Below are 16,973 nucleotides of genomic sequence, written 5' to 3' on the forward strand. Positions count from 1 at the left end.
TTAGTTATGCATCTCACCTAATCACAACAAGAACCATGCAATTTCTGTCATTGCACAACTCACATTAACACACACCATACAGGAAAGGACAATTGTATTAGCATTTCCTCCACTGATGCTCACTCCTCAGACTGCCCATTCTCGGTTGCATTCTTGCTCCCTATAGGTGGGACCATGCACTCACTCATCCTCAATTATCTTAATTATGACTTTTCCTGGAGAGATGCCTAACACATGTCTACCCCAAATAGGAAGCCTACAACAGACCAAAGCAAGGATATCACCAAAGCTCAATTTTGTGACCCTTAACTTTTATTGAGAGAACTTACAGGAATGTCGGTTAGGGGTTACCTACAGAAGCAGAAATACTCAAAGACAGTTGCATCACCAAACCTGTCCCAGCACAGATGACAGCTCACAAAAGCTGGGAACCTGGAGCACAATGCACAGCCTTCAGAAAGCTCAACAGAGCTTCCTTTCCAAGTGACTCTGGTCTAAACCTCTTCCAGGCAGCTCAGCTGGTTTCTCCTTCCAAACAGCCAGACTAGTCTCATGTTCTTCTTTGCAGCTGTCTATCTGAGAGTCTTCTTTGAAGCTTGACTTATCTGAGAGTGACCCTCAGCAGTCATCTCTATTTATATAGTGTTGGGGAGGGAGAGAACCAAATGAATCTGGTCAGTTTCAGGTATTACCTGAAGCTCTTTTGAGTTGTTTATCTTCTGTCTTAAGGAGCTTACCTTGGAGGTGGAATGTTTCAATCTCAGAGGAGACCGCTGTATGTAGCCATTAACTGTGACCGTAGTAAAAATGAGCCATTCAAGCTTAGAAAAGAAAGAAGAAAGAAAATGAGAATATTCTTTATAATCATTTATTATTGTTAGAGTCTGCAGCTTTTATCATTGATAACTGTAAGTTTCCATTTAGAAATTATGACACAGCCACTTAAGGAAGCATGCAATCCAAACACTCACTACTAGATTAATGAGTTGTAATTATTCTGACTCGCACTGGATCCTCTTTAGTAACTCACCTTGTTGAACTGGGGATTTTTCTCCTCCATTCAGGGTAAGAGAACTAATTTCCCAAATTATCAATCCTGGTCTGCCCTTTGAAATTCTTTTACTCAGTTCAGTATTTCACAAGTAACAGTGGCTCACCTTATATTAGGACAAGCCTCAAAATGCTTTTTAGTTCAGGCCTCTGTGCTTTTGGCATCTAGAGCTAAGCATGTGGTAAATGTCAGAAAAGAAAGAGCAAGTAATAAAGTGGCCTGGCCAACTTGTCTGCTCCTGCCATGCTAGCTGGGGCCTAGTGCTTTTGAAGGAGAATCTTAGTTCATTTCTACTCAGCTGACTATGATTCAGCCTAGAAGGAAAGCCTGGTGAAGCAAGAACAGCCATCCTGATACTTGATTCACCTATGGCTTTTGCTTCATAGGAAAAGTATGGGCTTCGGTATCCTTTATCTTTATCTGCATATATGAGTTGAAATAAATTTATTGGTTCTAAGTATGAAGCAACTTACTTACCGCACCTTTATTATTCATCTACTTCCTTGAAACAAAAGTTAGGACCATCTGTACAGGGTTTTGAGTAGAATAAACAGGCTAATACGTGTGCTCTTAACTAGCAACCTACTACAGAACAGAAGCCAGCATAAAAACTTTAAAAACTGAATATTAATATGGTAGGATTTTTTTTCAAAAGACAGAATAAACTTTATAACATTTAAATATATGATAAATTCAACAACATTTATATTCAAAATGCAAAATGAATCTAAAAAGAATGACTATAATAAAGTCATGTTTGAAAAGTATTTTTTTGAGCTACCTAATACATTTTGGAGAGGAATCTGGCAGAAACGTGTATTTTTTTTTTAACATGCATTGGTGTGTTACCTACATGTATGTCTGTGTGAAATTGCCTGATCCTATGGAACTGGAGTTACAGATAGCTTTGAGATGCTATATGGGTGCTGGGAGTTGAACCTGGGTGCTCTGGAAGAGCAGTCAGTGCTCTTAACTGCTGAGCCATCTCTCCAGCCCTGAAATATGTATTGTTTAGAGAGCTATTAATATAGGCACCAAATAGTTTCATATGCTAGCAATATAAAAGGTAAAATAAAAAACTGAAAGTATGTTTATGAAACATACTTTATTGAAGGATACATATTAAACTTTTATTAAAATCAGGGTATGAATAAGTGGTAAGGGCTATGTGATTTTAACTGATGCAGATTATTTATTGCATTATGACAATTTTTAATACTGTATAATTTGAATTTTCATTGTAAAACTATTAAAAGAAGAAAAATGTGAATTTTTCCAATGTCTGATTTAATCAATATTTTAAATAGTTTTAATATCATCTTTTAAATTTTTAAATTAATTACTTGAAGATTCCATGCATTTATACAGTGTGTTTAATATCCATCAACTACTACCTCCCTTCAACTAGGTTCCTCTATCCTATCTTCCTCCCAACTTCATGTCCTCTTCTTTGTTGTTATTAATAACCCTATGAGTCAAATCAATGCTACCCATACATACATGGGTATGGGACTACCCATTAGAGAACGGCTATCATACTAGCAGCTATACTTCCAAAGAAGAGTGACTTTCCTTCTCTCAGTGGCCATCAACTGCAATAGCTTCTCCACTAAGGATAGGCTTCCAGAGGTTCCTCCTACTTCCATACTGGAATCTGTTTTTTATCTAGGTTGATCTTGTGAAGGCCTTGTGTATAGAATCATAGCTTCTGTGACTGTATGTATGCAATAGCCCATGTTATGTGCAGACATTCAAATTTCATATCTATTAGCATTTGCAATGTTCACCAAGCCTTGTTTTGGAGGAAATTGATACAAATGGCCTTTCTACAGCTTAGTATTCAAAATTACTTGTATTTAACTCTTTGATCAGTTGTGAGTCTCTGACTTAGTACGTCAGAGTACAGAGTACTAAGTAATTAGTACGTCAAAGTCTCTGACTTTGAAACGATTGTCTGACTAAAGTTTAGAGAGTCATAAATCTGTGGGTATAAATACAAATATTCAGAAATCAGTTTGACAGCAAGGCAATTTAACAAAGCAGTAACAATTACATGCCCCTCTTGGGCCCATAATCTCACAAATTATGGGATTTTTACCAGGATTACAGTACCAGGAATGAAATTCTCTCCTGTGGAACAGGCCTCAAATCTATTAGAAAACGTTTGGTTATCCCATAACAGTCATGCCTTTATTGCACCTGTATAAGCATATCTTTTGATAGTTGACACTATAGCATGCTGGATCCAGCACTGCTTAAGACCACAGCATCTGGCACTTTGTAAGCTAGGCATCAGGGAAAGATTCTCTTTTAATAATGTTTTCTTCAAATTCAGATGTTTTCTCCTATTTTTTTGATGTTTTAATGGTTTTACATCAAGGCCTAAGATTGTATTAGTATTTTTATATGGCTTGAGGTATGGAAGAACACTCACACTTCTCAAATACCCAATACACATTATCTTTTTTTGAAGACTATTATTTTCTAATTAGAATATCTACAGCCTCATCCTCAGGGACACCAATAGGCATTACATGTTGTACATTACTCCTCACAACAAAGGCCATTCATATTCTAATTCACATGAAAGACACCTTCTTGTGAAAAACACTGCAAACAGTATTGCTTAATGTGCCAGACCCACCAAAATATTCCTCAGTCCTTACAGTGTTCCTTCATGTTTGCATGAAGTCTTTATTTTTACATGGACAACAAGATTTATGTTAAGGAGCTGTGCACAATGCACTGCTACTGTCTTGCCTTTTTCATTCTTTCCTAAGTGAGTGTTTAGTATAGAAAGTTTCTGGTTAACTTAGGACAGAAATTTTCACTTTTGTGCTTCCTCAAATGCAAGCAGATTATTTTAGTTATCTTATTGTTTATAAAGTGACTGTGGCTTTATCATTAAAAGGAAGTTTGTAATCATTCAAAGTCATTGTATAAGCAGAAAAGATTAACTACTTACCCAAACTTTCTTTTTTTTCCTTTTCTTTCTGTTTTTATTTATTTATTTATTTATTTATTTATTTATTTATTTATTTATTTATTTTTAAGACAGGGTTTCTCTATGTAGCTTTGGTGCCTGTCCTGGATCTCGCTCTGTAAACCAGGCTGACCTCGAACTCACAGAGATCCACCTGGCTCTGCCTCCCGAGTGCTGGGATTAAAGGCATGTACCACCACCGCCTGGCTATCACCCAAACTTTCTTAATGCAAAAGTCCCACACTGGCTTCATTGATCTCCATAGTTTAACCCCAAAAGTACAGAATAATACACAAACCTGGAAACAGAGATGTTGAGAAGAGTTAGAGTATTGTGTTCCACCACAAAAGATGACAAAAATTTTCTTCCCTATTTAGACCTCAGAGTGAAAGAGCCCACATGAACTAACAGAATTAGACAAAGCAGGTAAATCTCTTAGAAGCAAGTATTGCTACTCATTTTACTCTTCTTTGTACTAGGTTCTTCATATTTTATTTAGCAAGTATGTATAATTTTTGCTATTCATAACAAGTTTAACATCTATTTTAAAAGAATAATTGAAATGTCTTATTGAGATATTTATAAATTCAACATAATTTGGATGATCTTTGATTTTTACATTGCAGGTACTAAAAAGAAAGTGGGATTTGTTACCATATATATAAAGCATGAAGTAATCATTTTACTTATATATCAATTTTATAGAGTTTGATTACTTAGATATATATTTTTTGATAGGATCTCATCATGTATCCCAGGCTAGTCTCAAACTCCTTTGACTCCTGATCCTTCTACTTTCAAATGTCAAGTCCTGAAATTGCAAATAAATACTACCTTCTTATAACTCTTTCCATATCTACATTAATGGGCTGCGTGAATTATATTCTCTAATACCCCTTAGCAGCCAGGTTAACAACCCACAAAATGTAATATTAACTTAGGTCAGTTATTCTTGATGCTGATTTTTATTTCTGTTGTTAAATGAGTAGAACCCTTAGCTGTGGCTTTAAGGCATTTTTATCAAGTGCTATTGCTATGTTTCTGTCATATGCATCTCCAGATTTCAACAAGGGTTATAAGGGCACTCAACTCCATACTAACATATATATGACACAGTAAGGTGTAAAATAAGAGCATATATGTGGTCATCCATGAAGAGACATGTTTTTTGTTTGTTTGTTTGTTTCATACCTTAGCACTTAAAGATTCTCAACTCCTGAGCAATAAAATGAGAATGATGCACATGCAGGATCTCTGAAGCAAAGTTTATGATAATTTATGTCATAATGGAGAGAATGGATATCTTTTTTCCTACTCACAGTCTGGAGTGAAGAAAATCCCATTTGAGTCATCAAGAAAGATTAGTGGAATAGGAAATCTTATAATCTAAATTTGCACATATATTGTTCCAAGTTCTTTGGTTTCTTGGGTTATTCCCTTGATGCATGATGGTTATCAGTATAATCTAACATTTTCCTTGCTGAGACACATGCTGCTAGTTGCCTGAACTTCCCTCAGCAAACTGAACATGGAACATATTGAAGGAAATTCATAGACAAATATCAGAATAAGGATAAGTGTGACTTAAAATATGGAAAACTTATTTTGAGAATTCTTTTGAAGAAAGACATTGTGAGGTATATAATATATATATATATATATACATACATACATATACATATATTAACTAATATATAAACTAAAGTTATTAAATTTGAAATAATAAGTAATATAAGAGAAGACTTGTGATATAAAGTAGTTTACCAGCAAGAGGAAAACTTCATACCTCACATTTCCTAAAACAGAAATGTAACAAAAAAGGACAATTTGATGGCTCCATTTATCTCTGCCTCTATCAGTATTTTAACTTATGATGATATGATTTTAACAGATAATGATAGAAATGATGTTATTAAAATCTTACAAGAATACTGGAAGAAATCTGAAGGTGTTTTTACCTTGAGGGAAAAAGTAACAGTCACTTGCATGAGAAACAAATATTGTTCGGAAAGCATACAGGTATAAATTTTTATAGTTTGAAAAGCTGTAAATGATGTCTGAATTACACAAAACTAAATGACTAAAATGTAAAAGAGAGTCTTAAATCTTGCATTCCATATGGTTAGTCCTTTTGTGGGTTAAAAGTAATAACAACTTGAAAATACAAGATATATTTGCCTAGAAACCCTCAGATTCTGAAGCTGATCTCTCAAGAAGTACACAAGACAGTACTTGGAAACTGCCCAACACTGAATGTTCATTACTGACCTGTGACTGAAACTCATTATCAATGCTACCAAAATCATTGTCCATGTTGCACATTACGCTACACAGAAAGGCGCTGTTCATTTATTAGCACAGAAGAACAATGCCTTACTGAGTGGGGTACTGTACAGAGCATCATTGAAGGTAGCAGTCTTATCTTCTTAACATGGATACAAAGCAATTAAAAACCTTCAGATGACTCTATTCCTAGGGAACTTAATTGTTTACATTTTATTACATAGCATGTTCTCCAAAGTGTCCTGTGAGTTTAATTAACAAAAAGTAGTTGGTTCTAAGACTCAAGTAATGTATAGGTAATCATTCCTTTTCCTTTAGGGCCAATATTGAGATGGTAGCTGTTGTGCATTGCCTCACTCAAAGAAGTACCAATCATATTTTTGTTAAATGAGTGGTACATCTTGAAGTGATACAGCACACATGGTATAACTGAAGGTGGTAACTGCTATGGGATGGTCTGTATGTCAAATTACTCTGACTGGTCAATAAATAAATTACTGATTGGCCAGTGGCTAGGCAGGAAGTATAGGCAGGACAAGGAGGAGAATAAAGCTGGGAAGTGGAAGGCTGAGTCAGAGACACTGCCAGCCGCCACGATGACAAACAGCATTTGAAGATGCCGGTAAGCCAAAAGCTATGTGGCAAGGTATAGATTTATGGAAATGAATTAATTTAACCTATAAGAACAGTTAGCAAGAAGCCTGCCATGGCCATATAGTTTGTAAGCAATATAAGTCTCCGTGTTTACTTGGTTGGGTCTGAGTGGCTGTGGGACTGGCAGGTGAGAGAGATTTGCCCTGACTGTGGGCCAAGCAGGAAAACTCTAGCTACAGGTAACCTTAGTCTGTTTCCTCTGCCATATCATTTAATAATCCCATCCATACACTCATTCCATGAATAATGAGAAGAATCTTCTCAAAGGACCTGAATGGCATTCATTCTTCTTATTTCTTTCTCTTTTACCACCCTTGTCTTTCTTTTCTCTCTTAGTCTTTCCTTGTGTTATTGCCCATTTGCTTGCTAGCCTTACAATGGCACAGATTTTAGGGCTGAAAGAGAACAAGCAGCCCCATTTGTCTCTCTTCCATATATATATATATATATATATATATATATATATATATATATATATATATATATATATATATATATGTATATATATATATATATATATATATATATATATAACCAGTTTTCATTACCCTGCTACTTTGTATACCACAAAAGTCAGTTGTTTTAAAATGAGTCATTCATTATAACTGCATATCACAGGCTACATGAAGTTCAGTAGGAATAGCGCTGCAAAGGATAATCTCAGAAACACGATTTCTTTATAATACAATGTGGACATAGACTTGGTATTGTCTTGTCCAAGATGAAAGCCTGCTACAGTGACCACAGCAGCCATGAACTTAAAAATCAAAGATTAAAAGATAAGAAAGGTAAATAATTAATATATACAAATAAATATGAAAGCAATAAAAATAACAATTCTCAAAACAATGCAGTGCAAACAATAAAAGATTTAAAATATAACTTAAAACTTGAAGTAACACATAACATTCACTAATCAAAATAGGAGTAAAAGAAACATACGAAATGCAGTATATTCAAATACAGCCAAAAAATCCAAACAAGAAAAATAATAATAGTAGCAAGAAAACTACATTGTAAATATAAGAAAAAATAATAACATAAAGTGTATGAAAAAGGAAGCATTCAGAGAAAGGGCCTAGAGAACATCTCCACACATATAAACATGATATTCTTTACACACACACACACACACACACACACACACACACACGCACACATATATATACTAAAAATAGGTTCATTTCACAGTAATCCCAGACAAACCTAAAATTAAACATCACAGGAGTTCTTATAGCCACCTGACACATAACAGGGCTAACTGGTAGTGACTACACAGAGAAATGTTAAGGAGGTACAGAAAGAGTTATGAGCCCAAGCCACAAATAATAACAAAAGGAGGGAACAAAGTTTACCAGGTTCTCTTGTGTCACTTACAGCCTAAATCTCCCCCTAGGTTTGGTGACATAAAATAGGTGACCACATAGAGACATGTAACAAAATGCACAACTATCAGCTGCTTTCCAAATGTGTTGATTTTTTCATAGGCTAGGGTTAGAGGTAGCAGGTCAAAATTGTAATAATTACCTCTTGCTTTCCAGACTGTATTTCTTGTGATGTCCCAAAACTAGGAATCTCCTATTGTTCTCTCCTCCCTGCTGTGGGATGTATGGCAAATGTGTTGCTTATTAATCAATAAAACACTGACTGGCCGTTGGCTAGGCAGGAAGTATAGGTGGGGCAAGGAGGAGAATAAAGCTGGGAAGTGGAAAGCTGAGTCAGAGAGACACTGCCAGCCGCCATGATGAGAAACAGCTTGTGAAGATGCCGGTAAGCCACGAGCTATGTGGCAAGGTATAGATTAATGGAAATGGATTAATTTAAGCTATAAGAACAGTTAGCAAGAAGCCCACCATGGCCATACAGTTTAAAACCAATATAAGTCTCTGTGTTTACTTGGTCGGGTCTGAGTGGCTGTGGGACTGGCAGGTGATAGAGATTTGTTCTGACTGTGGGCCAGGCAGGAAAACTTTAGCTACAAATGGCGCCCAACGTGGGGCAAACGGTCAAGCATCGAATATTCCCAACGAGAAGAGTATGAGGGCAGGTGCCCTTCTAGCCCCACTGGGAAGGATCCCCCTCTCCAAGACCCCTGGCAGACCCTGCAGTCTCCACGCCCTGCCCCCACGCCCATCCGCCTGAGCCCCAAGCCTCTGCCTGAGACTTAGAGGCCAGGCCCCCCAGCTCCCATCTTGCCCAGGACTTCCCTTCTGAAGCACAGGTGAGTGCCCTAGCTTGCCCCCTACCCCATCCCTGGGCACCAGCCACTCCGGGGAAGACCTGCCCAACTTGGCCCCAGGTTCTGCTCCCCGGGCAGGTGCCCTTCTAGCCCCACCGGGAAGGATCTCCTTCTCCAAGACCCCTGGCAGACCCTGCAGTCTCCACGCCCTGCCCCCACGCCCATCCGCCTGAGCCCCAAGCCTCTTCTTGAGACTTAGAGGCTGGCCCCCAGCTCCCATCTTGCCGTGGATTTCCCATCTGGAGGAGAGAGAGAGAGAGAGAGAGAGAGAGAGAGAGAGAGAGAGAGGAGAGCACCCATCCTCCCCCGGACTTCCCTTCTGAACAAGAGCTTCCATCCTGCCCTGGACTTCCAATTTGGACAAGAGAGCTCCCATCTGGACAAGAGAGAGAGACTTCCTGAATCTGTCAGCTCTGAACCAAGTGTGCGGATAAGGCCAGGAACGAACCACAAGGAGATGGGCAGACGTCAAGGCAGAAACACATACAACAAAATGAATAGTAATACACCATCACCAGGCCCTAGCCCTCCTCCAACACCTAGACCTGAACATCAGAAATTGGAAGAAGCAGAAGAAAATAGCCTTATGAATGTCATCATGAAGAAGCTAGAGGCTCGTGTAGAGGAAAAGACAAAAAAATGTGAAGAACGCTGTAAACAACTAGAGGAAAGGGCAAACAAATTAGAAGAAAATTTAAATTTCCAAAAATAGATGTGAAACCAATTAGTTGTGGAATTTTTGAGAATTCATGGTTTTTATTTAAAGGAAAAGGAACATCAAAGGTAGTAAATAGATTAATATTTTTCTAAGCCTTTGGAATTTTCTACTTAATTACCCAATATTCATAATAAAAATCTTAGAATAAACAAGGTAAGCTATTTGAGAACACTGCAGTTTTGACTGACTGGTAGAATGCTGATGTTTTCAATGCATATACCTTTCATTCTTTTCTCTACTAACTATAATTAGTTATTAAGTCACCCTGCTATAAGCAGTACACAATTTGTTTACATTTTCTTTTATATACTTCCATAAACTCTTCCTTGTATGTAGTGTATTTTGACCATTTAACTTTATGATGGCTAACAATATGTCAACCACTGCTTACTTCATTTTATGCTTCTTTTGGTTTTCTTTCCTCTGTTTGTTTTTACTTGCTTTCCTGTGCATTGTTGAATATGTTTTATTATTTTACCATCATTTATAGTTGCTTTCCTATTTGTACAATTGTCATATAATTTTTTTTCAATTGCAATGTTATAAATACATAGTTTGTCAGAGTCTATTAGTGTTAATATTTTACCAATTATATTGAAATAAAGAAAGAAGCAACTATTTAAATTCATTTATCCTCTCTACTTTCAAATATAGCTGTTTGTTGTTTTTATTTTTCTTGTTCAATCATCAACTATTATGTATAAACCTTGTGAGGGTTGTGTATTATCTTACATAAGTGCATGTGCATATGCACACATGTATGTAACATATTTCTGCTTTTTCTACAATTCTTCCTTCCTTTCTGCTGCTATAAAATTTCTCATTTTATTATTTATTTTTCATTTAAAGAACTTCCTTTTGGAAGCCCTTAAGGCTATAATGTGCCCAGCACATTTTCATTATGATAATGGTAGAATCTGGGCCTTACATCTTCTGTTTAAATAAACATTCCCCTAGCATTCATGTATCATGTAGATCCTGGACTAATTGTGTGAGCTATAGTTTTAATGACAATTGGATCTTCAGTCTTCTCATGCTGCTATTTCATGTGATTATTTTAACTGATATTGTCTGGGTTTCCATTTGTTCATGATTTTTGCTACCTACTTAGACTAATGGGATATCCGAGGCTGAGCCATCTGGTACTTCCAGATGGGCTATGGATGCCTTGGACCTACAGGGAAAACAAGGCTGTCCTGGAAAAATATCTCATTTTGGCTGGATTTTCTTGTGGAACTACAGCCTGATAGCCTTCTGTCCCTTCATAAAGAACAGTAGTTTCACCTCCTCTGGACCAAGCTGCTTACAAGTCCAAATGCTTGTTGCAGTCAGTTTGTTGGAGTTTTTGTTTATTTGTTTTTCTGACTGACTTAATTTGTCAATGATTGAAGACTTCTTAAAATATTGCTCTCAAAGTAGATAGAGGAAAGTGACTTGATTAGAAAATGTAAGGCTGGAGGAACAGGTACAACATTTACTTTTTTGAGCTTTCCTTTAGGTGCCTCTTGTGCAATGTTCCTAATTACATTTAGTAAAATAAGGAGTTTATGATATGCAGTCTCAAATTCAAATCTTCAATTTCTATTAAAAATATTTGGAAAGTCGCTTTGAGAGCTATATTTTAAGAAGCCTGATTTGAAATTCATGATAACTACAGAATGATTTTGATTATGGAGTATCTAATAGCATCTCCATGTTACATGTATAGGGGATTTTTTTTTATTTTTCAGGTCTAATCCACACCCATAAACTAATTAGGACTCTAAAACATAGGGTGACAGAGAGGCTTTTGCTATAGCAAATGTACTGAATTTTTCAAAGTGTATTACAGACAACTGATCTTTGCTTTAATGTCAAAATTTTACAAGCCAAGTATTCCAGTGTGTGAAGAGAGAGGAATAATTACAGGACCATGAGTGATTAAGTCGTTTGGAATCACACCAACCAGTATCTAACAGTCACAATCCCTCAAGATAATTTTCCCCTCACATTGGTTTATAGTAACTGGGAAAGCTGGTGTTTCATCTCTCCCAGACAGCATAAATTTTCTTATATGTACCTCTAGCCATTGCCCTTATAATTGGAAAAGGTAGTACATCCAAGGCATGAATCCTAAAAATCAAAATTGTTGACAGAAATTGAATAAGACCTAAAGAAATGGAAATGTATTATACTTTGACATTGTTCCTGGGGAAAATTATAATCATATGATTTCAATTCTCTATAAATTGATCTCTAGGAAAAATGTGAATTTAGAAAGATATGGGTCTAAAAATAACTTGTAATATTAGCAATCTCAATTATTTTAAAATATCAAATGGATAATCAAAAAAACAATGGCGCACTTTTTCAACAAATACTAAAGTACATGAATATATTTAAAAGATAGATCCCTCTTTCTCTTCCAGTCCCTGGTGCTTCAGGAGCCACCGGTTACCATTGACATGGCCAAGTCCAAGAACCACACGACACACAATCAATCTCAAAAATGGAACAGAAATGGTATCAAGAAACCACGGTCACAGCCGGGCGGTGGTGGCGCACGCCTTTAATCCCAGCACTTGGGAGGCAGAGCCAGGCGGATCTCTGTGAGTTCGAGGCCAACCTGGGCTACCAAGTGAGTTCCAGGAAAGGCGCAAAGCTACACAGAGAAACCCTGTCTCGAAAAACCAAAAAAAAAAAAAAAAAAAGAAACCACGGTCACAAAGATATGAATCTCTTAAGGGGGTGGACCCCAACTTCCTGAGGAACATGCACTTTGCCAAGAAGCACAACAAGAAAGGCCTGAAGAAGATGCAGGCCAACAATGCAAAGGCAGTGAGTGTGCGTGCAGAGACCATCAATGCCCTTGTGAGGCCCAAGGCAGTTAAGCCCAAGATGCCAAAGGGCCCCAGCCGCAAGCTCAGCCATCTTGCTTTCATCACTCACCCCAAGCTCGGAAAACGGATTAGAAGCTACATGGACAAGGGTCGTAGGCTCTGCCTGCCAAAGCCCAAGGCTCAAACCAAGGCAGAGGCCTCAGCTCCAGCTCAGGCTCCCAAAGGTGCCCAGGCCCCTGTGAAGGCCCCATAGAAAAGGTTTCTGTCTGCCAGACAGGTGGACTGGTGTGACACACCTACACACTATTTGCAGATGATCACGACCCCATGCTGTTTTTACAAATAAACTTGAGGCAGAATCAGTTAAAAAAATAAAATAAAATAAATAAAATAAAAATAAAAGATAGATCCTATTTTCCCAGTGTTGAAGAACATCTAAGACTCTGAGGAAATGCTTGTCTTGAATTCTGAAAGAAGAGCTGTAAGGTGCAGAAAGAACTTTCTCAGACAGGAGAAAAATGTGAATACATACAAAGTAAAATGAGCATTGCTAGGAAAGAACAAGTTGATGGCTTGAAGGAGGAAAAAGAATTACTGTGTTCAAAAATGAACAACACTGAAATGTGCAGAAGGAAAGGCACATCTCGACCTGTTTTTAAATGTGTGTGTTAGATTCTTCATAGTGATAAATATCCAAGAATGTCAAAGCAGGAAATGAGGAATTGATGTTGGCTTCTTATTTCAGAGGTTTCAGCACAGAGTCCTTGGGTCTATTGATTTTGTGGTGAGGCAGACCACTATAGTAGCAAAGGGCTATAATAATAGACTATTCTGCTCATAGTAGACAGGCAATATGTGGTGGGTTGGGTGGAGAATCAGCAAAACAAATCCCCTAATGACATGCTCCCAGTGGCTTACTTACTTCAACTGTCTTTTCTCCTAAAATCTGTACCATCTCCCAAAATAATGCTACCTGCTTCTGATAACACATTCAACACATGGGCCTGTGGGAGATATTTCAAGGTCAAATGATAACAATATACTTCCTTATTCAAGGGTGTACAAATTCTTGTAGTACCTATGAGTCTTGGGGAACCTTCAGACCCCGAGTCTTCCTTCTCAAGACCTAATATAAAAGATAACCAAACTAATTCTTCCTTCTCAAGACCTAATATAAAAGATAACCAAACTAATTGAGGTAGCCCAGAGATCTGAACATGGTGCTTGGATTAAGAAAAATATACTTGGATTAAGAAAAATAAAGTAGCTTTGTGAACTCAACTAAATATTTGTATGGCCATGGCTACCAAATATGATGTCATTTGCATGCATTACTCTACTCAAAAAGGTAACAATCATGTGTTAGTCTGTCTGAATGTTACCCTCTGGAGCAGAATACTGCACTCAAGTGAAGCTAGTAGCCCTGAGCAAACACAAAATACAATTTCCATTCCATGTAGAATTTTTAGCACTAGATAACAACCCACAGACCCACTGTCCTTGCCTGTTACCTCCTTGCGTGAACATTGCTTTACTTAGTACACATTTAATATTCTGGCTTTGTAACCTGAAAAATATACTACTTTCCCTTTTTCTCTTTTTCAGGTAAAAAAATAGCTTCATTAGTATTTTAAAATTTATTTTAAGTCACTAAAATGAGTTCTTAATTTTATTTTTCAAATAGCACATGGCTTCTTGTGACATTTTCATAAATTCCTTAGTTGGTCCCACTTCCCACTCATTTCTTTCCCACATACTATGCTTTTCTTCTCATTTGTAACCTTCCTCCCCCATACATTACTTTCCATTTTCATAGTATTTATTCTATTACTTCCTTTACATCATTCTGTAAAGCACTGTTTTTTTAACCTGATAGACCCTGTTCTAGTTTACTAGTCTCTATACAGATTCAAGTTCATATAAATAATGAATACAAAATTAGAAGCTAGGATCTGCATAAGAGAACATATGTTGATTTTTTTTTTACCCTGGGTTACCTCACTTAATATACTATTTTCCAGTTCCATCCATTTTCCCATAAACAGAAAAGGCTTATTTAAAATGATTTTCTCTCTACTAATGTTAATATTTTCTATGACTACAATAATAACAACCTTCAAATGTGTACAGGCAGTTTCTGAGCAAAGTATGTCAATTATGGAAAATCATAGATGAGAGATTTTCCAGATCCTTCAAAAACTATCTAGGTCTGAAATCTTTCTAAATGCAGTTAGGTATAACCATCAAAAAATGAATAAATATATAAACAAATAATAAAATTAATGATTAGGCTGAATTGAGTATATTCTATGAAGATAGTCATGTAACCTCTCTCCTGGGCCACCACATGTAGTTGTGAATTGCCTCACTCAAAAAAGTGCCAACCATATTTTAGCTTCCCTGATTGACACTTTTGGAGTGGCGCACATCACACAGCATCATTCTATGTAGCATCTCTCCTCAAATATTCTCTGGCCATGTTACTTCCATATAGTCAACTGATGCTTTTAGTCCACATGTGGTTTCCCATAAATATATAAAAGATAGATTAAACATACCTCTATTGCTTTCCTTTCCATATCTCTCAGAATTAGTGTTATCTCACCTACTGCATGCTTGACTTGCAGGTTCTTCAGGTTAGTAAAACTGTCCTTTCTTCTTTCTCCTTTCACTTGATTAAGGCAGACCCTCACCATGTGTTAGCTTATTAAATTTTAAGTCATTAGGATCGATGTGTTTACAAATATTCTTTCCTCCAAAGATGAAGAAAATATCAGCACCCATCATAACCTTCATCTCAAACTTTCACTTCAAAGTTCTAAGCCTCTTTGTGGAATGAGAAATTCTATTACAGTGCCAAATAGGAATCTCTATGTATATTCCCTACATAAATTTTACCCCAACACTTGGGGATATGTTTTATAGCAAAAGAAATGTTACAAATTTAATTATTTAATCTAAAGTTAAATTATTTTTGAGGAATATGGTCTTAATCAGGTAAAATTTTAAATTTTATTTATTTTACATCCCAACTGCAGTTTCCCCTCCCTCCTCTTCTCCCAGTCCTTCCCCCTCACATCCTTCTGTTCCCAACTCCCAATCCACTCTTCCTCCATTTCTGTTCAGGAAAAGGCAGGTCTCCAATGGATAGCAACAAAACATTGCACATCATACTGCAGTAAGACTAAGTACCTCCCATTTTATTTAGGCTTGGCAAGGCAATCCAGTATAATGAATAGTTTTCCCAAGTGCTATCCAAAGCATGAGGGACAGATAAACATTTTAAAATAGAGTTTAGCTGACAGAGAAGAGATCAGTCTTGATGAAATGAACATAGCCACATGGCAATGGATGGTTAGTGGTCTCTAGGATCTGAGACTGTCTTATATGTCCAATAATATGAATTTGATCTACTTTAGAAGAGAAAGTTGAGACTCAGAGCAGATTATATCTCCACTTAAGATCATTTCAGCCTTGAATCCTCAGCTAAACTATAAAAATCTCCAGAATCACGGAGATTGTGGAACTATAAAATGTGTATTATTTTAAGTTGGTTAAATTTGGAATGTTTTTATGCAGGAAATAAAAATTATTTTGTCTTATTTTGTTTTACAATTCTGTGTGTTATTGCCAAAACCATACATAAAAGAAAACAGTAAACATAGTAAGAAATATCAAGGGAAAGAAGCAAAGTACTGGGAGTACAAGAACAGGTAAATGATAGAAAAAAAAATCCTTCTCCTAAGAAGAAAGAAAATATAAAACATATCTGGGTTAATTTCTAAGAGAGAAATGGCCTTAGAGCCTAGAACTGCAACTGTCCTCTTCATGCTCCTGTAATTTTCAGCTTTCATTTTGAGGTCTGATTGTAGAGACAATCTATTTCAAAGCTTCCTTTCTGAACACAGACTCTGATATGCTCATAATTCAAAGGTAAGGTGGTAAATGAATACTCACAGAAACCATGAGAGGAAAAAAGCAAATATCCTAAGAATACATATGTGTGTTATACTATTTATGTATTATGTACATATATACATACAATAGAATACATGTGTTAGTATATTATATATGTATTTTTAAAGTATGAAAATAAGCATAAACTAAAAAGTTAAGAAAAATGAAAACATGCATAATAACTGAATTTACTCACTGAGGAGAATTGAAGAGATTAAGAATTCATACATGGATTTCACTGAATGAAATTTACTGCCACTAATCTGAAA

The 16,973-nt window shown here is 36.5% G+C and overlaps 1 protein-coding gene and 1 long non-coding RNA gene across 2 annotated transcripts in view; one reads left to right on the forward strand and one right to left on the reverse strand.

Annotated features, from left to right (window-relative positions):
* Positions 1 to 292: 292 nt before the first annotated feature.
* The window catches only part of LOC131899469 (uncharacterized), a 59,920-nt gene continuing 43,239 nt past the window's right edge, over positions 293 to 16,973 (reverse strand). The window contains exons 5-6 of the long non-coding RNA XR_009376090.1: positions 738 to 821; positions 293 to 631 (exon numbers count right to left, since the gene is read on the reverse strand). This is a non-coding gene — a long non-coding RNA (uncharacterized LOC131899469). The remainder of the gene's footprint in view (positions 632 to 737; positions 822 to 16,973) is intronic.
* LOC131899468 (large ribosomal subunit protein eL29-like) lies at positions 12,373 to 13,000 on the forward strand. The gene is made up of 2 exons (XM_059250947.1): positions 12,373 to 12,434; positions 12,616 to 13,000. Exons 1-2 carry the CDS (start codon positions 12,373 to 12,375, stop codon positions 12,998 to 13,000), a joined length of 447 nt encoding a protein of 148 aa, XP_059106930.1.

The sequence above is a fragment of the Peromyscus eremicus genome, chromosome X (assembly GCF_949786415.1).
Source record: "Peromyscus eremicus chromosome X, PerEre_H2_v1, whole genome shotgun sequence".
In the NCBI taxonomy this organism is placed as follows: domain Eukaryota; kingdom Metazoa; phylum Chordata; class Mammalia; order Rodentia; family Cricetidae; genus Peromyscus; species Peromyscus eremicus.